This window comes from Brassica rapa, chromosome A05, assembly GCF_000309985.2.
Source record: "Brassica rapa cultivar Chiifu-401-42 chromosome A05, CAAS_Brap_v3.01, whole genome shotgun sequence".
Classification (NCBI taxonomy): Eukaryota; Viridiplantae; Streptophyta; class Magnoliopsida; order Brassicales; family Brassicaceae; genus Brassica; species Brassica rapa.
The window spans coordinates 20,725,861-20,746,977 of NC_024799.2; the positions used below are offsets into that span (position 1 = coordinate 20,725,861).

At 37.9% G+C, this 21,117-nt stretch overlaps 4 protein-coding genes across 5 annotated transcripts; 1 reads left to right on the forward strand and 3 right to left on the reverse strand.

Moving 5' to 3' along the window:
* Positions 1 to 38: 38 nt before the first annotated feature.
* On the reverse strand, positions 39 to 1,908 carry LOC103869434 (bcl-2-associated transcription factor 1). The gene is made up of 4 exons (XM_009147516.3): positions 1,668 to 1,908; positions 1,029 to 1,278; positions 795 to 843; positions 39 to 671 (listed from the first exon to the last, which is right to left on the reverse strand). The coding sequence occupies exons 1-4, from the start codon at positions 1,736 to 1,738 to the stop codon at positions 166 to 168; spliced, it is 876 nt and encodes a 291-aa protein (XP_009145764.1). The 5' UTR covers positions 1,739 to 1,908; the 3' UTR covers positions 39 to 165.
* Positions 1,909 to 2,138: 230 nt separating this feature from the next.
* On the reverse strand, positions 2,139 to 4,419 carry LOC103869435 (magnesium transporter MRS2-3). Of its 2 annotated transcripts, none has more exons than XM_033291227.1 (6): positions 3,916 to 4,419; positions 3,529 to 3,723; positions 3,315 to 3,443; positions 3,035 to 3,195; positions 2,716 to 2,950; positions 2,139 to 2,612 (listed from the first exon to the last, which is right to left on the reverse strand). In XM_033291227.1, exons 1-6 carry the CDS (start codon positions 4,327 to 4,329, stop codon positions 2,325 to 2,327), a joined length of 1,422 nt encoding a protein of 473 aa, XP_033147118.1. In that variant the 5' UTR covers positions 4,330 to 4,419; the 3' UTR covers positions 2,139 to 2,324. The 2 variants fall into 2 exon arrangements, with proteins under 2 accessions (XP_033147118.1, XP_033147119.1); XM_033291228.1 differs by having other exon boundaries at positions 3,919 to 4,388.
* A 3,008-nt stretch (positions 4,420 to 7,427) lies between these two features.
* On the forward strand, positions 7,428 to 10,683 carry LOC103869436 (probable beta-D-xylosidase 5). The gene is made up of 5 exons (XM_009147518.3): positions 7,428 to 7,822; positions 8,123 to 8,685; positions 8,766 to 8,863; positions 9,035 to 9,802; positions 9,882 to 10,683. The coding sequence occupies exons 1-5, from the start codon at positions 7,526 to 7,528 to the stop codon at positions 10,502 to 10,504; spliced, it is 2,349 nt and encodes a 782-aa protein (XP_009145766.1). The 5' UTR covers positions 7,428 to 7,525; the 3' UTR covers positions 10,505 to 10,683.
* A 6,540-nt stretch (positions 10,684 to 17,223) lies between these two features.
* LOC117133967 lies at positions 17,224 to 21,012 on the reverse strand. The gene is made up of 2 exons (XM_033291225.1): positions 20,874 to 21,012; positions 17,224 to 20,601 (listed from the first exon to the last, which is right to left on the reverse strand). The coding sequence occupies exon 2, from the start codon at positions 20,599 to 20,601 to the stop codon at positions 19,171 to 19,173; it is 1,431 nt and encodes a 476-aa protein (XP_033147116.1). The 5' UTR covers positions 20,874 to 21,012; the 3' UTR covers positions 17,224 to 19,170.
* Between the last annotated feature and the right edge of the window lie 105 nt (positions 21,013 to 21,117).

Sequence of the window (21,117 nt, forward strand, 5' to 3'; positions counted from 1 at the left end):
CAGCGTTTAATACCGGTTATGTTGAATCAGATGAGGCTTTGCTGGAAAATAGAACAGAGTTTTCATTATATAAACTCAAGACATTATCTTCTACACTTGCAAAAAACTAAGACATTAACAAGTTTAGACGCAAATCCACACCAAGAAACATAAACATATAAAGCTTTAAGAAGAAGACAACAAAGCTTCGACCTTTGCAATCTGCTCTTCCTCGTTGGCTCTAGCAGGACTCTTGTTCGCCTCCTCGTACAAGTCATGGTCCCATTTCTTCTCAGCCTTTGCCCAGCCTCCATTAAACCCACTTCGTCCGTTTCTGTTGAATCCCTCTCTATCGGTTCGGTAACTCTGTCTGCTTCCATCATCTCTGTTCCACACCCTGTCCCTTCCCGCTGCTGGTCTCTCATTGTTGCTCCTCCAGTTTCTCTCGTTCTGTCTGCGACTGTTTAGATTCGTGTCTTTTGCCTCCTCAGTTCTTGTTCTGTCTGTGTCGATCCGAGACTCCTCTTGAATCTTCTTCTCTCTAAAGGCAGGGCGTTTCCTGGAGAGTGCTCCTTTGGTGTCGTCACTCTCATGGAACCTGTCGTGTCGCCAGGTGCTTTTGTCTTGGTCTCTACGATCATCTCCAGCTCTTCGACTGCTCTGATCTCTTGAACCTCTCCATGATCCTCTCTCTTCAAACATTTAAAGCAAATAAAATGATCATAAGACTTAACTCTTTTGCCAGTACATGGATTAAGACATATACTTTTGAAATGAAGAATAGGAACAAAAAGAGTTATCCTGAGGAAAGTTACCAGAAGTTTGTCTTCTGTCATCTCTCCCATTAGTACGACGATCATCATGCTGTTATAAGACACGAACAGGCAAGCCAAAGATAACATTTATCTGAGCATTTGAAGGCAAATTCATATTAAAAGTTTTAGCCTTTTCAATTGGCAACAATGCGACTAAGTACTAACAAAGATTCCATATACTTGATTAATAGTAATTATTATCAAATGGAAGATGATAAATAGAGCTTCTGAAACCTGATGGTATGGTCTAGAACGAAGCTCTTCAGACAGATGGGGAGCTTGTTTGGTCGTGTCAGAGAGCTTCTTTTCAACGTCTTTTCTCAAACCCTGAGCATCAGGCTCCAGTGGAGCAGCATCTCTCAGGGACTGACGTGGTTTCTTATCTGTCTCGGTACAGCCATCTCTAACATCCAAATCCTTCTTACTCAGAAGAACACCTTCTTCTTCTTCTTCAGGTTTCCCATCTCTCTTGGATCTCTTAGGGCTAAAGAACAAAACATAAACACGATCGTTTGTGAAACTAGTAATAATAATAATAATAATAATAATAAATAATACTAGAAGAAGAAGGGAAAGGGATTATAAGCTCTAGTAAGAATGATTAAGTTTCTCAAAAAAAAATGTGACCAAACTCAACTATTTGAGTTTAGGAAAGAAAAAAAGAGTGGAACTTTTAGTTGCTCTTGTTCATACTCTGCAATTTTAGTCTGAAGCGTAATACAAAACAATCACTCCCAACATTAAACAACAATTCGTATGCATTTTCGATTTTCTAGAAGAAGAAAAAAGACACGAGATTTGTACTTCAAAGCTAAACAATAACCATACCCACAAAACGAGGGAGATGAAGAGTAGAAGAGTGAAGAGGCAGACCTGGATTCGCGATCGAATCTAGAACGATCTCGTTTGGAGTCTGAATCTCTGCTCTCTCGCCTTGATGTCATGTTTCTCTTCTTAACAAAACAAAATCAAAAGAGGGACAGAGTTTGTTTTAGGGCTTATACTCTCCATCTCCTCAATCTTTCATTTTACCCCCTTGTTTTTCTTCAACCTTGAGAAAAGCCCTTTAAGTTACCAAGTTTCCTGAAACCCCCCTCCAGTAGTTTAGATTTTTGAGGATTTAAGATTTCGTGGAATTTAGGTGAAAGTTGTTAAATTTTAGAGATTTTGATTGATTAATACCATGAGATGACATTCAAGTTCAAACGTAGTTCCATTTAAGTTTACATTTTAGCTATTTCACAATCAACTAAAGAAATTACTTTTAGAATGGTTTAGGATTTATGGATTCATTTATACACTACCCCAGAACTAAACTTATATGCATTTTCAAAATCTTGCAAAGAAGAAAATCATGTAGTGTAATTTCCAATTTGCTCTGTTTTATAATTTAACTATGCAAATATAGTAAGGTACATTATTCTCAGTAATAGAAAATTAAAACCCCCCACCCATAAAATCTCGTTAGTGTACAAATATTTTGGTAAGAGACATCATTCTTCCCAATATGCTTTGCTTGCTTGGTTGGAGTCATTCAAGCAAGCGCTTCTGCTTCCACCACCCGATGGCACCAACATAGAGGAATATACTCCCGATAAAACCTCCAATCACAGTCCACGCGAATCTCGTGGGACCAGCTTTCTCATCCTTGAACAGCTCTATGGTAATGTTCATCCCGAACACTCCAGCTACAGCGATAAATGCACTCATCACCAGAGTAGCTGTCGTTAGCATCACACCCATTTGCAGCAGATGATTCTGTTTGTCATCTAGCATTATGTTGATGTAGTCCTCTGTGTCATCCACGTACTCCCTTAGCTTTTTCCCCATTCAAACAACACAACAGCACAATTATGCATAAGCTGAAACATCATCACCTGACAAGAGTGTGTCTGATAAGTACTAACTGTGTACTACTTACTGTTGATAGTTTGTTCAGTGTACCATCGATCTGCACGAAATATGCTTCCAAAAGCATTTCAAGCTCTTCCACGTCGAACTTGTTGGTCATGGCACTCCTGGTTGAGCTAGTATGAGTCCCACGGCTGTTTCTGCTAAGCGCGCTATGAGTACTCATAAGAAGATCGTGGGCGTCCTCATTTGCTCGAAGGTAGCTTTCATCTCTGTTAGACTCCGAAGCAGATTCCGCAGGAAGCCTGGCAGGTTATGGTAACAAGGAAGATGTTAAACTTACATCAGAACAAATCAAAGGTAGTAAGTTTAGAAAGTCTGGTGCATGCCTGTCATCCTCATCTCCCTCAGGAAGATCAACCTCAACTGTATCGCTCTCATTCATAGAGGAAGCTGATGAATTCTCAAGTTTCTGAGCTAACTTCTCTGTAAGATACATCTCAGCCATATCTTCATCATCGTCTAGCAGATGTTCTAGTTCGTCCCTAACCTAGATCAAGTGAAGAGCGAGAAGGGTTTAGTTACCTCCTAGGATCACAACTTAGAGGAAACAAGAAGTGTATTAATCATAAGATCAAATGAGCTAATGGAAAGTCTGAATCATAACACCTTCTGAACACGTCCAGTTATTGCAACAAGCCTGCTCTTAATCTGTCGAACACGCTCCAAGTTAAGGGTACTGATCTTCGAAGTAAGCTTATCCAAGGCTGGATGAGCCTCCAACTCCAATCTTACGGCCTACACATTAGAGAAGAATCAATGCAAATACCACACAGTATAAGGTGTACTAGAGCCTTAACCATAAGAGCATATATATATATACCTCACTTTCCAAACTGCTGGATGCAGCTTCAAGACAAGCTTCAAGAGCAACAAACTCAAAAGGAAGAACCTTGGATCCATCTTGATTCTCAAGGCTCTGCTTCGCATCCTTCTTGGCTTCATCCCCAAATAATAATGGCGTCCCATCTCCTCCTCCTTGCGCTTGATCCATCTCTCCCTCATAGTTCTCTTCCTCCTTCACAAAACGCAATACAAAGAAACCAGAGAGTAGTTACTATCTATAACTTAACAATCATCATCATCATCTTCAATATAACATCACCATTGCATTTGCATACTACAGCTTAACAACTTCTTGAACATACTACAGCACAACGCATACAATACAATCATTAGGCATAAGTTACCAAACCCTAATTTCTACAACTACCTTAGGCTTAGTAGCACGATAGTGACAGAGAATCCTCCTCTGCAACTCATCGATAAACGGCGCCACAGAAGGATCCTTCGAATTAAGCAGCAAAACCTCCTGAGCCGTGATGATCGCCTTGATATGCTCCAGATTGATCACAATCGCTCTCTCTCTCCCCAGCACAGTCGACGGATACGACAGGAGCGGATCGAGGATCCGAAGATCTCGCGCCGGTAGCCCCGTTCGCCGCATGATGGCGTGTTTGCCGACTTCCGTCGTCTGCGCCTGGCCTCTCGAGCAGAGCACCAGCCATGTCCTCACGCCCACGCCTTTCTTCCGGGCGCCGGCGGGGTACGTCGGCGTCGGTTGGCCGGTGATCGGCGTGGATGGATTCGTCTCGAAATCTTCCGGCCTAGGGCCTCCTCTCATGGCGGCGTTACGATGATTGTGATGATCACTGTGAAGTTCCGATGGCGATGATTCTGAAATTGGGAATTAATTAATAATCGGCTCGTCAGCCAAACCGGTTAGAATCGGTTGAAGAAACCGGTTTTGTAGTTTTCCCCCAACATAAAACCGGTTGTAGCGTTTCCACAAAACCGAACCGCGGTGAAGAGTTTGTTTTTTTTGCTTTTCACAGTTTACGGTGAGACGACTTTTAACTGGCGAGTTGAAAATTTTACTGAGAAAGCGACCCTGAATTTTTTTTTTTTTGAAATTTGTAGTAATATCCGTTCAGCTAAACCTCACCCAATAAACCCCTTCATTTTGCAGGGCTTTCATGGCTTAAATTGTGGTTTTTATAATTTATAGTGCATCTTCTAAGTTCGTTTGATTGTAAGTAAAAAAAATAGAACATGGATGGATAATACGAAATATCACAGATATAAAAAAATTTCTTCAACAAATACATTTTATTAGAAATCACTTGAACTACTTACTAATTTCTACATACCTAACCAAGATGCCTTGGACTAGTGGCACTTGAGGAATAACTCTACAGTTCCTAGAACCCACAAAATAGTCGGTTGAACTTGATCGCTGGATGGTTAATTAAAAAAAAAATTCTATATACCCAAAATAATTTTGTAGAACATCAATTGTTTTTTTCACAAGAAATTACATTCACCAAAAACCTGAACTCGTGTTTTTTTTATCTCATACTTTTGATCTCTAAAATAGTTAAGCGTATCTCCATTAGGTGTGCTTCAATAATCCCTTATATATTAAAGGAGAAGCATTGTAATAACTGCATTCACACTATAATAGACACGTGGCAGCCTCACAATGATTTGATAATAAATATGCTAACGCGTTCACACTATATTCATAAATGTGTTCACACTATATACTTTATATTTTTAATATAAAACTCATATGCATGGTTCCAATAAAACTTTAGATTTTTCATTTCGAATCAAAACAAATAACGAATCAAAATCTAAACTATATATATATATATATTATTTTTATTGTTTACGGATAAAGTCAGGCAAAATATTTCTAAATTTTGATTCGATTCGTAATCCGTTTTGATTTGAACAAAAAAATATGGATATCCGTAACTCTAAATCAGTTACTAAAATACAATAAAAAAAAACAAATCACAAATTCTAATATTTTTAGGAACGGATATCAAATTTGATATTTTATATGCATATATATACATATATGTACAGAATTATATATATATATATGTTATATATATTATAGTTTATATAAGTTTACAATATTTTATGAATTAAATTTATTATAATAGGTATTAAAGTTTAAAAAGTTAAATAATATTTTATTTTGTAATAAAATGTTATTATTAAAATTTTCAATTATTCTATAAATTTTATTTTATTTACAGATCAAATAGGATATTCTTTAAAATTCTAAATCATTTCGGTTATCAGAGTCACCGACTATCCATGTGGCTAAAGATTAAATCGACTTGAATGCCTCCAAATACCCAGATATTCGATCTGTGTCCACCTCTATTTACGAATACAATTGATTTTTCTTTATATGAAAAAAAATTCACTAAAGTCAAGGCCTTTATAATTTTTAATTAATTTTAATTTTATCTTTCATATATTATTTAGAACAAAAATGTCATTCAATATTAATTAACAATATCTTTATATATTTGTCATTTATTCTTATATACTTTTACATACATATACATGTGCACCTTAGTGTGAGCACTTTATAAGTATTTACCACCACTGAAGTATCTATTTTTTTTTTGAAAGTTGAACTATTTTTTTTCTTAATGATTCTTTCACTACCGACCAAATTGTAGTGAAATGATTTGTCTTAATAATTTTTTTTTCTTGATCTCTTATCCGCTTACAAACTATGATATGAAACCATTGGTTCGACATGACGATTATCTAAAATTTATAACATGAAAATAAACAAATAATAGTAATTTTTTATTTTTACCAAAAAACTAAAAAATCAAACATTCTAACAAAACAAACCAAAATAAATATTAATTTAAAATAATGGTTATATTTTAGAAGATTAAAAACCAAAAAATAACTTAAAATCGAACCGATATCCAAATTAAACAGATTTAATGTGTTTTTATTAAAAATAACAAAACTAATAATCACATTCCGCGCAAGGCGCGGGTTATTACCTAGTATATACTAAAATACTTTCAATTCTTCGACATTTTCCTTTTTCTTCAGTGTCATATCACTACTTAGAAATGTCAATCTTCTTTACTGACTTGCATCGCATCGCAAATTATCTTTTATTGTGCGCCTCAATTTTCTTGATCGCTTACAATCTTCCAATTTTTGTCATCACACGTCAACTTATCTCTTATCTTTCAGGTCCAAACACAACCAGCACATCGAATATAACCTGAAAGATGCATTTTAATGGTTAGGGTTTGCAGAAATAAAACACAAAGTCCAGAGTTCAAAACAAAGACGAAGAGTTTTGACTAAGACGAAAAATTGGTATGCAAAACATTGATAAACCGGTAAAAGATCAAGAGAAGAACCCCCATCAACTCGGCGAATGGCGTGATAAAATCTACAAAATTCTTAGTAATGGTCGAAAAGTTTCTGAAACTATCTGATGGAAAAACACATGTGCCGTTTTATCAAAACAAGTGATAAATTTGATTCCATTCAACCCAACTGGGTCCACTATTCTGAGGGAAACCTGCAAATCCGAACCACGATTCGCGGGGAATAGTTCAGGATATTAGCGGTGCTTGCAGTCAGCTAGTCGTGAACCAACATCGAAGATCTGCATCTCTAACTTTAGGACCATATAATACACACATGAAACAGACATCTGAAGAGACAAAGATAAATGGTTTGTATTATCGTTGAAGTCACTCTTCAAGACCCTTTTCTTAAACTTCACATCTTGTTCTAATTATTGGGTGGAAAACACTTGGCTCACTCTTATATGGACGCAAGTAAAAAAGAGATGGTCCTTATAAACTTTAGCACATGGACATTTAACGTCACAGTTAAAATACCCACCAACTCATGTCATCAATAAGTTTTAGAATCAAATGGCTTAGGTAAATAAATAAACAACTCTTTCCCGCCTATAAAAACAACCCCATGCACTGTCTTCTCGTCCATAAGAGCGCAAAAAACAAAGAAAGATGAGTGTAAGAAGATTTGTGAGCGTCTCTCTTCTAATAGCAGCTCTAGTTTCATCACTATGCGAGTCTCAGAAGAATTTTGCGTGTGACAGAAATGATCCCGCCACGGTTAAGTACACTTTCTGTAAGGCCTCCTTGTCGTACGAGGCACGTGCCAAAGATTTGGTCTCACGTCTCTCACTTACGGAAAAAGTCCAGCAACTGGTTAACAAAGCCACCGGAGTTCCAAGGCTCGGTGTTCCTCCGTACGAGTGGTGGTCGGAAGCTCTTCATGGCGTCTCCAACGTTGGACCAGGGGTAAAAAAGTTACATAGTTCACAGTATCTCTCAAAATATTTTATATCCTGTTATAAAAAACTGTATATTTAATAATTTTGAAAATTAATATCCCAATTTGTAAATGTTTATTTTTTTTTTTGAAATTATAGATCCTAAACTTAAAAATGTAATTAATTTTTTAAAATTCAAATCTATACATTTTTTTTTTTAAATTAGATTTTGTTAGAGTCTTGGTATTTCAGTTGCAAGACCACCCTAGTAGTTCATGATTTGTTTTGTAATGAAACGCTTATGTTTTTGAGTTGTTTCTTTTTTAAGGTGCGGTTCAACGGGACGGTGCCTGGAGCTACGAGCTTCCCGGCCGTGATATTAACTGCGGCGAGCTTTAACACATCGTTATGGCTAAAAATGGGAGAAGTGGTTTCAACGGAGGCTCGAGCCATGCACAACGTTGGACTCGCTGGTCTCACGTATTGGAGTCCAAACATTAACGTCTTCAGAGATCCAAGGTGGGGTCGTGGCCAAGAGACGCCAGGTGAAGATCCTCTCGTTGTTTCCAAATACGCCGTGAACTACGTTAAGGGTTTACAAGACGTTCACGACGCCGGAGGAAAATCACGGCGGCTTAAAGTGTCGAGCTGCTGCAAGCATTACACTGCTTACGACCTTGATAACTGGAAAGGCATCGATAGATTCCACTTTGACGCCAAGGTGACGAAGCAAGACTTGGAAGACACGTATCAGCCACCATTCAAGAGCTGTGTAGAGGAAGGAGATGTGAGTAGTGTGATGTGTTCTTACAATAGGGTTAATGGCATCCCAACTTGTGCTGATCCTAATCTCCTTCGTGGCGTTATCCGTGGCCAATGGCGTCTTGATGGGTCAGTCTTTGTTTATTACTATTTAACAAGAACCAGTTTGAGATCAAAGATCAAGTTATTAGAAACTTTCTTGGTGGCAGGTACATAGTTTCGGACTGTGATTCCATCGAGGTCTATTTCGACTCCATTCATTACACTAAGACACGTGAAGACGCTGTTGCTCTCGCTCTCAAAGCAGGCAAAGTTCTTTAGATGATTCTAACAAATAACCATTACATTGTTTTTGAGCATAGCCAAGTGAAACATTGGCTTTGAGTCCCCCAAAAATTTGGAGTTAATACTTAAGATATATAAGTTAGTATACGTATCATCTTTGAGATGTAAAATGTGTTTTCTTGTTTTGAAACAGGTTTAAACATGAACTGTGGAGATTTTCTGGGTAAGTACACAGAGAATGCAGTGAACCAAAAGAAACTGAACGGATCAGAGGTTGATGAAGCGCTGATTTACAACTACGTTGTTCTCATGAGGCTCGGATTCTTCGATGGCGATCCTAAATCGCTTCCATTTGGCCATCTTGGACCGTCTGATGTTTGCAGCAACGACCATCAGATGCTTGCGTTAGAAGCCGCAAAGCAAGGGATTGTGCTGCTTGAGAACAGAGGAGACCTTCCCTTATCGAAAACCGCGGTTAAGAAACTAGCTATCATAGGGCCAAACGCAAATGCTACAAAGGTAATGATTAGTAACTATGCAGGTGTGCCTTGTAAGTACACAAGCCCGTTACAAGGGATGCAAAAGTACGTACCAAAAGGGGTTGTTTACCAGCCGGGGTGTAAAGATGTAAAGTGCGGTGACCAAACGCTGATCACAGCAGCAGTTAAAGCCGCATCAGAGGCTGATGTGACGGTTTTGGTGCTTGGATTGGATCAGACGGTGGAAGCAGAGGGTCTGGACCGGGTTAACCTAACCCTTCCTGGCTATCAAGAAAAGCTGGTGAAAGATGTGACTAATGCTGCAAAGAAAACTGTTGTATTGGTCATAATGGCTGCTGGACCTATTGATATCTCATTTGCCAAGAATCTGAGCAAGATTCGCGCGGTTTTATGGGTTGGTTATCCTGGTGAAGCTGGAGGAGACGCTATAGCTCAAGTCATCTTTGGTGACTACAATCCTTGTAAGGCTCTTAACCCCTAAACCCTAATTAAACCCTAGATACAGTTTACGTGCTTATTTGTGTTTATTGTTCGCATCAGCTGGGAGAGTACCAGAGACATGGTACTCACAAGAGTTTGCGGAAAAGGTTGCTATGACGGACATGAACATGAGACCTAACTCCACTTCAGGCTTCCCTGGAAGATCTTACAGATTCTACACAGGGAAACCAATTTACAAATTTGGACATGGACTAAGTTACTCTTCTTTCTCTACCTTCGTCCTCTCAGCTCCATCAACCATACATATCAAAACAAATCCAATCTTGAAACTAAACAAGACAACACCTATCGATATCTCCACGGTTAATTGCCAAGATCTCAAGGTTAGGATCGTTATTGGAGTCAAGAACCATGGGTCAAGGTCCGGGAGCCACGTGGTGCTCGTGTTCTGGATACCACCAGAGTCTTCAAAGTCTCTGGTGGGTGGTACCGTGCCACATACGCAACTGGTAGGGTTTGAGAGAGTAGAAGTTGGGAGAAGCATGACAGAGAAAGTTACCGTTGAGTTTGATGTATGCAAAGCACTTAGTCTGGTGGATACTGACGGTAAAAGGAAACTAATCCCTGGATACCACAAGCTTGTTATTGGATCTAACAGCGACCAACAAATCATTCATCATCTCAACGTTAGGTTGGCTGGAGATTCAACGGTTTCTTTCTGAAAAGACAAACAGATCCCATAGATATTGTTGTCAAAGTCAATACTGTAATGCTATCATCATATATGACTAAAGACTAAATAAAATATTTGGTATATTGAACCAATAGTAGTCAATACAATACAAAGAAAATTTTGATTTTTCTTCTAATGTCACATGATATAAATATTTTGTTTCTGTAAGATGTTTTTATTTTCATATAGAAACAAAAAAAATTATATAATGGAGGGGTTAATTCCATACTTGATTCATGCTATCAATAGACGATGTCTATATAGGATCGAGCCGTAGCTACCGACCATTGATGATGGACAAGAAGGTTCTTCGTTGCAGGGATCTTCTCACAAGCCACCTGTTTTGGTCAAGAGGCTGTAACTGGTTACCAATTTAAGGAATATCATGAATGAATGAAATTTAAAAGAATGGAATGTAGATGAATGGAATAAAGTAAGTTATGGAATAAAAATAATTGAATTTCATTCTACTCATTCCACTTATTCATGAACTTTTTTAATTATAAATGTTTTATAACTACATTCCATTTTTTTTCAGACATTCCAAAAAGAATCATTGGAATGAGATTTTTTTTGTTCCATTCAAATGGTAAAAAAAAATGGAATTTGTAGGAATAAACCATTCCAAACAATTTCATTCCAAAAACTTGTAATCCAATTGCACTGTCTTCTCAGAATATAGCAATAAAGCCTCAGCTTGCAGATAAACGATGAGCTTTCTATGTGAAAGAAACAAAATTAAAAATCTGATCGTTCTATATACACCTGTAATCAAATTGTAATAAGCTTCAGGTACCAGTCAATTCTGAAATTAATTATTTATTTAGTTATCATGTTAATGTTTCATAAAAATCAGTTAATCAAATACAACAAATAAATTGTTTGTTTTGGTTTAACTGACTTATTGTATACAATAAAATTAAGTCATCGTCTATCTTGTTAATGAAGATAGATATGTATAGTAATGTAGACAAATAGAATAAAATTAGTAAAACATAAGAAACATGATAATTTGCTGAGTAAGGCCTATCAGAAAGTTCAACATACAGTAGAACCTCCCAAATTGGATCTATTCAAAATTTGACACAAATCGATAAATAATAAGATAATATATTTTTTAGAAAATTCTGTGTAAATATATAGTCCGATTAAAATTTTAAATTAATAATTTATATATATGCATATTTTTTTATATAAATAATAACCTATTATTATATTGTTTGTTTTATATTCCCAATTGATTTATCTTTATATTTTCTTAACACTTAATATAATTTTGATGAGATTAATTAATATTATATCTAAAACCACATTTAAGTTCTATAATATATATATATATATATTATATACATCAAATAATAGAATAAAAATAATATAAATGTCAAATTTCAAAAAATAACAGTTAATGTCTATACACTTTTTTGAAATTTGACATTTATATTATTTTTATTCTATTATTTGGTGCATATAATATCAAATATTTTTTTATCTTAGAATAAATATATCTTAAAATAAAAAAATCTAAATAAAAAAACTTTATAAATTAATATTTTTATAAATTAATAAAATTGCAAAGTCCCCACCTTATTAATGTGCCTCCCTTTATTCATTTCACATAACAACTTGCGACTTTTGAGGCGCACGTTAAATCATATCACGAAACCATCAACCGGAAACAACTAAACAATCCTTCAAAATAATGTTATCTGGCAATGTCACAGTACCAGACCATTCAATCCTCCCACTGATTTCTTCTCCTACCCTATCTAATGCGATCAATTTACACGTAAGATCTTTCTTGTTGGGATCAATATTACGTAGTGGCCAGAAAAACGCTATCGTTCCTTCGTATTCCACCATTTTAACAGCAGCAAATGAATTCAGTTCTAACTTCCCATCCTTGCCATCACGGTCAACCACTCTTCTCCAAACCTTGAACTTTGTGTTAAACCACATTAACCCATTCCACTTAAAACAAGCGTAGAGCACATTCTCTACCATGTTGGGATCGTGAAATCCCGTGTCCAACTCTATCTTATCTTATTAGTACGATATTGTCCATTTTGGGCTTTAGAGGCTGGCCCGCATGGATTTACTTTTGGTTTCCTTCCCAAAAGGCCTCATACTATTAGAGTTGAACTTCTCTGTATATATTAGACTTTTCTTTGTCTAATATCCAATGTGGGACTTAACTTGTTATCTCACATTCTCCCCCTCAAGCTAAGGACCACATTCATCTCGTATGTTTCCTTCGGCGAATCATCTTCGGCACCACCTTGTACCAGTAATCGCAGGGCTTTCTTTTTAGAATGTTTCTCCCACAACACATCACAGGTTCCATGATCTTCTGACGTTTCTGCAACATACCTTCTCTTTTTGTCTTCTACCCGTTCTTACTTAAAGGGTATTTTAGTCTTCTTGCAGATTTCTCGTCAACCTGGCTCTGATACCAATTGTTGGGATTGTGAAATCCCGTGTCCAACTCTATCTTATCTTATTAGTACGATATTGTCCACTTTGGGCCTTAGAGGCTGGCCCGCATGGATTTACTTTTGGTTTCCTTCCCAAAAGGCCTCATACTATTAGAGTTGAACTTCTCTGTATATATTAGACTTTTCTTTGTCTAATATCCAATGTGGGACTTAACTTGTTATCTCACATACCACACACAAGAACTTCTCGTCATCACCTACACTTAGTATCTCCGTTTCTTCATTGTTTATACCTTCTCTCGGACTATACGTGCTGACTCTCCCATCCCAGTTCACCATATAAACCTTTTCCTCAAGAGTCGCACTAAACCAGGATTCACATTTCAATTTCCCCTCGCCTGCGAAGTCCCAGGTTTGCGTTTCTGGATCAAACTCTTCCACTTGGCTATCTTCTTTACTTCCTCCAATTACGTGTATCTTCCTGTCGACCACTCCCACTGCTACTTTGACATCCGACCGACACACTTTCATGCTTGGAGCCGTCTTTAAATGACCAGATCGAGTATCAAGGATCCAAAGCTGCATGGAGGGAACGCTTCTTCCACCAATGAAATAGATCTCTGATCCAACAGAGACTGCAGAACCAAGAGAAGGTCTCGGGAAGACATCCGCCAACGACAGAGATCTCTGCGCCAACTGATAGTCGGTGGTTTCTCACCGGGACGGAAAGAGATCCAGTAGCTAAGGGACAGTCCCAACCCGCGTTGATATAGATCATAAGAGAGATAGACGGACTTCAGCGGGGATCGCAAACGGTGGAGTTCTGGCGAGTGCACGAGCAACCTTAGAGCATCTCCAAAAAGAAACTCTATTTTGAAGTTTCCAAAACTCTATATTTGAACTTCAAACTCAACTTCAAAACTATTTATATTTTATAATATGGTCTTTATATTTGTCATAACTAATTTGAATTCTTAAAACTTTTGTAAATAACTAGTATATATATAAACATATTACAACAATATTAATTAATAAAATATTCTATTAAAATATAAAAATTTAAATAAAATAACTTAATTAATATTAAACTTCAAACAAAATACCATATTATTTCATAAAATAATTTTCGTAATGCATATATGATCTATTAATGCATTTCGAAGTAAAAATGGCTCTGTTCATTTTTACTTTGTAGATTACGAGCTAATTTTTTTTAAAATCGGGTAATATTGATACTTGTAAATACATTAGAGAAACAAGAAAATAAAAGAGAAACATAAAATATTGCTAAAAGGCTAATATATTTTGAGACCAAAGAGAGGTTTAGGTCATAGCGTCTCGGCACGCGGGATAAGCAGTTCAAAACAACTTCGTCTGGCAACGACGAAAACGATGGGGATGGCCGTGATTTCTTAGAGTTCGAGGCGGCTGCAACTGACATCGTGAGCGTACGATATAATGGAAAAACCTAATACAGTATAAATATTTGATTTTTTTAGTATATATATAGTGTTTTTTAGTTGACAAAATATTCTAGAATTATCTTTTTTAGGGAAATTGCGACTTCATGGTTACATATAAATATTTGAGGGGAATTGCCACCAATACCACTTTCCTAATACCACTTTTCAACTTTACACTTTTCAAATTTACCTTTAAAATTTTAATGGATAAAGTATCATTATACCCTTATTTAATCAAACATAAACCTAGTATCTTTCTCCCATGATTTCTTCAATCTCAGATCCACTAATAACAATCTATCAAATTCTCTTCGGTGATCAAATCCGGCGAGATTCGATGATTCTGATGAGTTTTCCGGCGAGATTTGATGACACCGGCGAGATTTGACGACGCCGACGAATTCTCCGACGAGATTTGATGACGCTGACGTCCGGTGAGATTTGACGAAGACTTCAACCTCAAACGAACAGAACAAAACGAATTCTTACCACTAACACGTAACAAAGGTAAGAGGATAATATATGGTGATTTTCTTCACTTTCTGTAATTTTTCTCATAATCGATCAATTTCTGGGAGGTTTTAAAAATTTCAAATTTATAAAACCTTATAAATATTTATCGATGAGGAACATAGTGTTATGTTTTATCGTTTTTTGATATATCATGTTGATTCTTCAAGCTTTAAGTAATTTTGTATTGAATATATTTTTACTCCTACTAACTTATATTTCTTTCTTCTCCAGATCTTTGTCCTGCGATCAAATTGGGAGTTGCTCCAAATGAAATCACCGGTGAACTTTGCGATCTCTGGCGAACTTGGCGAGATGTAGACGCGATCCGGCGAACAGAGGAAGAAGATTGTCGAAGGTGTCAAGATAATTTGAGAAGGAAGCATCAAAGAAAGTGATTTTTGTCTTCTACTTTTGTTTTTCTGAAAATGATTTGTTTAAGTAATTTCATGTTGAAAATTTCCAAACATGATCTTTTTATGTGATGTTTGACAAAGGTGTCGATATTGAAATTGAAATTATACTCTGTGATATTTATAAGCCCTTATAAATTTTATATTATAGAAAAGACATACTATTTCTATAAGTTTTGATGTTTGAATATATATTGGGATATAATTCATTGGGATTTCACTGTTGATAAAGAAAGAGGAGGTTCAATTAGTGTTATTCCTAAAGATATATCCTACAAAGAGTTGATTAGGGTAGTTCTAGAAGATTTTACAATAGATAACAATATAAAGTTTAGCTACGTTTCACCATCAAAGTCTATCTTTGGTACAGAAGATGCTCTTCCAGTTTTTATTAGGAATGATTTCCAAGTAGTATCCTTTATGAGCAAACATAAATATAGTGGAAAACTTTTTTCAGATTTGACTAACAATTTATGAAGTAAACTCTTTGGTTATGTTTTATTTATAAATTTTATTATTTACTTTACCACAGTTACTAGTTACATGTTTTTATGTTGTAAAAATATATGACACATTCCCTTTCATTGTGACAAACAAGGATGTCTTTAATAATGCCCTTGAGGTATTTTAAATGAATTATTGGATTCATGTTTTTATGTTGCAGATGGAAAGACATAGATCACCATTAATTGTGTCAGATATGATACATATACGAGATGAAGTTTCTAGCACTCAAGACTTCCTCATTGCTGGAAATAGCAAAATCTTTGATGTATTTATTACAATTTTAGATTTTAAGAACTTATAAAATAATGAGAAAAATTATTCATTTCATGTCCTTGAGGTTTTATTACATTGTTTACATTTATAAGGACTTATAAAATAATTGTACAAGCTATTAGTTCAATACTTTTATGTTGCAGATAGAAATAAAAAGATCATCACTAATTGTGTCAAGTGTGATAAAACTCCAAGATGAAGTTTCTAGTATACAAGACTTGCTTATTCCTCAAAGTAGTAATATTTTTGAGGTAGATATTATAAATTTTATATTTATAAGGACTTATAAAATAATGTTATAACATTTATTATTCACTTCATGTTTTGTGTTTTAGGGAATAACATTTACATTTACATTTACATTTACATTTACATTTACATTTACATTTACATTTGTGTTTCAGCTGAATTCACACTCAAAGAAGACTATGAATGATGTGGAGCATGTGTGCGGTGATACACTAAATATGAATCTTTGCTACTGCCAAGTTAACAGTTGTGATTATAGTACTTTAGATTCAATCCAGAGGACCAGTCTACACTTTACTCTTATAAATCTCAATATCAAGCTAAGAAGAAAATGGTTTTCACTTCAATTGGTGACGCGGAAAACAAGTAAACTAGAGATTTATTCAATTTAACAAGAAGCTAGCCTAGGGTATTTCATTGGGTGTTGAGCGAGAGCCAAACAATTATTCAAGCGCGGTGCAGTGCTTTCTAGAACTCGGATCACTCAGCTGGAACACCCCACTGTCGTGGTGGTGATCTCTTTGCTGGTCGGTCCCATCATCTAACTGTCGTTGAGATGAGAAACGACTGCAAGCCTTAGGGGTCAGGTCCGATCAGTTCACTTACTACCCTAATATCTACTTTCGCTGATTAGGGATACTAAGCTCATTCAATACATGTCAAGCTATCTCCTAAGCGGTTAGCTAGGCGATAAACTTAGGATCTAACATCAAGTGATCAGATTAATGGAAGCTTTATGAATAGTATGGATGAAGAATAATCAAGAATAGCTTATCTATGTTTAGCTCATATTTCAACACCCTAAAAACCCTAGGCGAGCTAGATCACTACTCAATCATGATGCAAGAAATCAAAGACATAGATCCTGAATGAAACTGCATAATAATAAGAGTAGTAAACAAGGGTTCAGAAGGTCTTCTCTATGAGAGAATGGATTCTTCTCCCTTACAAGTTGCAGATCGCAAAAGCTAATAGTTCTCTTGTAAAAACTAGCGTAAGAAATAAAATAGGATAGATGGCGTCTTTATATGGAGGCGCCAATAGGTAGAAAAGAAATTAGGGCAACAAGGCCTTAATTCCCGAAAATAGAAGCTTCCTTATTTGTCGGGAACAACCTCGGGATCACTCCGTCTGCTTGTTCTGCTAGAGAACAGTCTCGGGACTGTTCGTCTTGAGTGTTCTCCGCAAAATGCTCCAAAAGGACAGCTTCTCTTCAAGCATGCTCTCTTCATTCTTCTACCAACTCCAGACCTGTAAAAGATCAAAAAGGACTAGACTGACTCGGATTATGGACTCGAATCAATACAAAAACACCTATACAATGATGTGAAAAACACCATATATCAATTCCCCCAGACTTAGATCCTTGTTTGTCCTCGAACAAGGCAAGTATCAAGAACAGGAGAAAAGTTTGAAAGTGTGGGAACTCGCTTATTCTCAGCAACCATACTCTTACCACAAATCTCTGAACCATACAAGCAGTAGATTAGAACCACACACACTTACTGGAAACCCCTGATCGCTGTTCACAGATCGGCTCCTTACTCTACATCTTGACCTGAAAAAGCGACACTTTCGAGACCAAACTCCATTTGTTCAATTAGAATTTTCGTGAGCTTCTTGTCATGGGCGCTACTCAGGGTGGACGGTCTAGGTATGGAACAAGCTTTTTAATGGTGGAGTTGAGAGTGTTTAGGGGTTACCGATTTCTTAGAGGATGCAGGATATCGCACAAAATGGCAAGAGAGAACGGATCCATTGATGTCCACAGCCTCTACTCGTTTTTGCTCTCTTTCGAACGGTTGCTCTCTGTTCTGGAACAGTCATCAGACTGCTCTGCTTGCCCCCTTCTATGTTCTCCGAAAATTAACCTAAACTCCTTCTTGGCTTTCCCAGTGGCTCATGTTCCCTCGAACTCATCTCCTTCTCCATCGTCAAATGCCAAAAACGAAAGGTAATTAATTTTTTTTTTTTTTTTTTTTTTTTTTTTGATGAAACGAAAGTAGAGATGAGGTGACGAAGAAGGAGGTAGCATGTGATTTTGAGAAGGCCACTGGTGGATCTGATTCGCATCATTCTGCTATACTTGCACGATCCATTGGTCATGGAGCAGTTGGTCCCTTGATCTGCTTGTTCTCCTTTCTGATTGAATTTCTGCAGCAGTAACGAGTAAAGGCTGCGTTGATCCTTTCCTCTCCAACCTTTTTGCACATATCTGCACATATAACACTGAGAAACAAATGCATGAAGTTGGAACGAAGGCTAAGGTACAAGGTGGGAACTAGCTAAAGATGAGCTAGCTACTCAGGAACAGCAAGATGGATAAAAAGGATAAGAAGTCCTGAGTATAGGTCTCGTTTCCCTGATCTAGTACCCATAACAAGAAGAATTAAAGTCCAGATTAGGTTCAGATATAGTGGAGTTGAGTCTACCCAGTGTAACCTGATCGGTGGAGAACTTCTGGAGTGTCAAATGAGATAAGTCAGGGTGTTCCAGGTCCATGTGTGGGTCTTTCATCACTGCTAAGGTCACTGAATAAGAAGGTTAAAGCACGAGGTGGTTAAGAAATCATCACAAAATAAGGTCCTGATTACCACAATAAGTTTGACTGGACTGACTCGATCCTAGGGACTGACTCAATAAAAACATGGAAATCGTACAGAGTTTCTCCCCCAGACTTACTTCACACCATCCCTGGTTGTGAAAATAAATCGGAGAAGGCTAAAACACACCAAACCAAAAACAAATAGCAGGGAAATAAATAGTTCAGATGGATAAAACAAGGGAATAGGAATAGTCCGTTTGGACTCAGTCTGAATCGCCGCTGCTGGAGTGGCCGGCTGTTCTCCGGTTCCTCGGAAGTCTCTCTTCTCTAGCTGAAGTGCCCGCTGGTTCTTTGCCTGGGCGCCTTGTTCCTTGCGTCGTCTGCTCATCCTGACTTCTGATGCAGCCTCCAGTGAGTGCTCTGAGGATCCTCTTCATGAGGCTGTTGTTTTTCTTCTGGGAGTCCACCATCCAACGTCTGTAGGCGTGGTCATCTGTAACATCCGTGAGGTCCTCTAGGTCGTAAGCACCATCAGCAGGTGGAGTTATGTCCTCCACATCATCCCCTGCCGCATTCTCATCTGGAATTGGCGCTCGGGGGTCGACGCACAAGTGTTCTGCGTTTGGCAAGAACACTATGTTATCCAAGGTTGTGAAATCTGTTAACCCTGGAAGAGGGAGCTTGCAGTAGAGAGTGATCCCGTCCTTGTCTGTGAACTTGTATGTGCTTTCGTCGCGCAGGATGTGGCACGTGATCAAATAGGCGGTGTCAATGTACTCAAGCTCAGGAACAACCGTGTAGGAATCCAGGTCGATGTTGAAGCGTTTGAACAAGGGTGTGAGAACACTGCCGCAGCGATCTTTCTTGTCTTCCGTTCGGACCATGGAATCCTTGCGCTCAGAGAGCATCGTGATGAGAAGGAATCCAGGGTTTGTTTTCACAGTCTGTATCGGTATGACTCTGTCTCTACGGATCTCATCCTCGAGGCCGGTGTATAGAACCTGCAGCTCTCCGTTTGTGACCTTGGAGGTGTGTTCCTTTGCGAATAGGATGTTCGAGACGATCTTGGCAATGATACGCAGAGTGGGGTTTCGGATTTGTGACTGATAAGCCTTGCGAGAAGTGAACTTCCCTGTCGCAATGAGATCCCAAAAGGCGTTTGCTGGCGCGAACTTTTTGTCAACTGAGACCTCTCTTGGCGTGTCTGCGATCTCGAGTAGTTCGTTTAGATCGTGGAGAGAGATGGAGCAGAACTTGCCGTCAGCCATGAAGGAGAAGTAGCAGTTCTCGTATGTTGGCGCAGTTGGGTTCTGGTAAGTAATCTGAGCTGTTGCGAGCAATTGCCGAACCAAATCTGGATAGAGAACTTGGGCTTGGTAGCAGAGAGGAGCGAGGCCCATGACATCGAGCGTCTCGAACACATCAGACTCGAGACCAAGAGCAGCTAAGGTCTCCGCGTGAGCAAATCGTGTGGGCAGGATCTCTGCTGCGAGAAGCCTGTTGTATCTTGCTGCGGACTCCTTGTCCCACCCCTCACAATTGTAGTCAAGGAGTAGTGGGTCATTGATGTTGATCGGTTGACCCTCAGCCTTGTTCGGCCATGGGTAGGAGGAAGGGACGTTCGCGGAGTGAGAAGGCGTGGCTGCTCCGCGAGAGGCCTTGAGTGCTTTAGGGTTCCTTGTTCTTGGAGGCATCTGCAAAACAAAGTCAATTTCCAAATTAGCCATGCTCAACGGTTGTTCAGAAACGATGGGACATTCCAATCTCTCAATTTTGCCCAAGTCCATCAATTTCTAACAACCTACAACTTCCATCAATTCCCAACACAATCGCAATTACTCAAGAACGCAAAAGATATAGCTACAATCTAAGAACCAATCGCTAAGCAATAGGTAAGGAGGATTCAAGGAGACACTTCCAAACCGCGTTTTGGATGCGCGAAGGGGAAGGGGATCTGAGCGGTTACCTTGATTGGATTGTTGTTCCTGCAAAACCAAACCGATCTCTAGAGGATCCAAGAGATTAGAGCAAAATCGATGAAGAAGAATATGAAATGAGAGTTTTCGATTTAGGGTTCTTTGAGGTTGGTTTGCGGCTCTAGATATAAGGGGGGTGGTAAAGTTAGTGGGCCTTAAATAGGCCATTTCCCTTTTCCTCTTTTTTTTTTTTGTTCGAGCACTTACCTGGGAACAATCAGTGGAACAAACGCC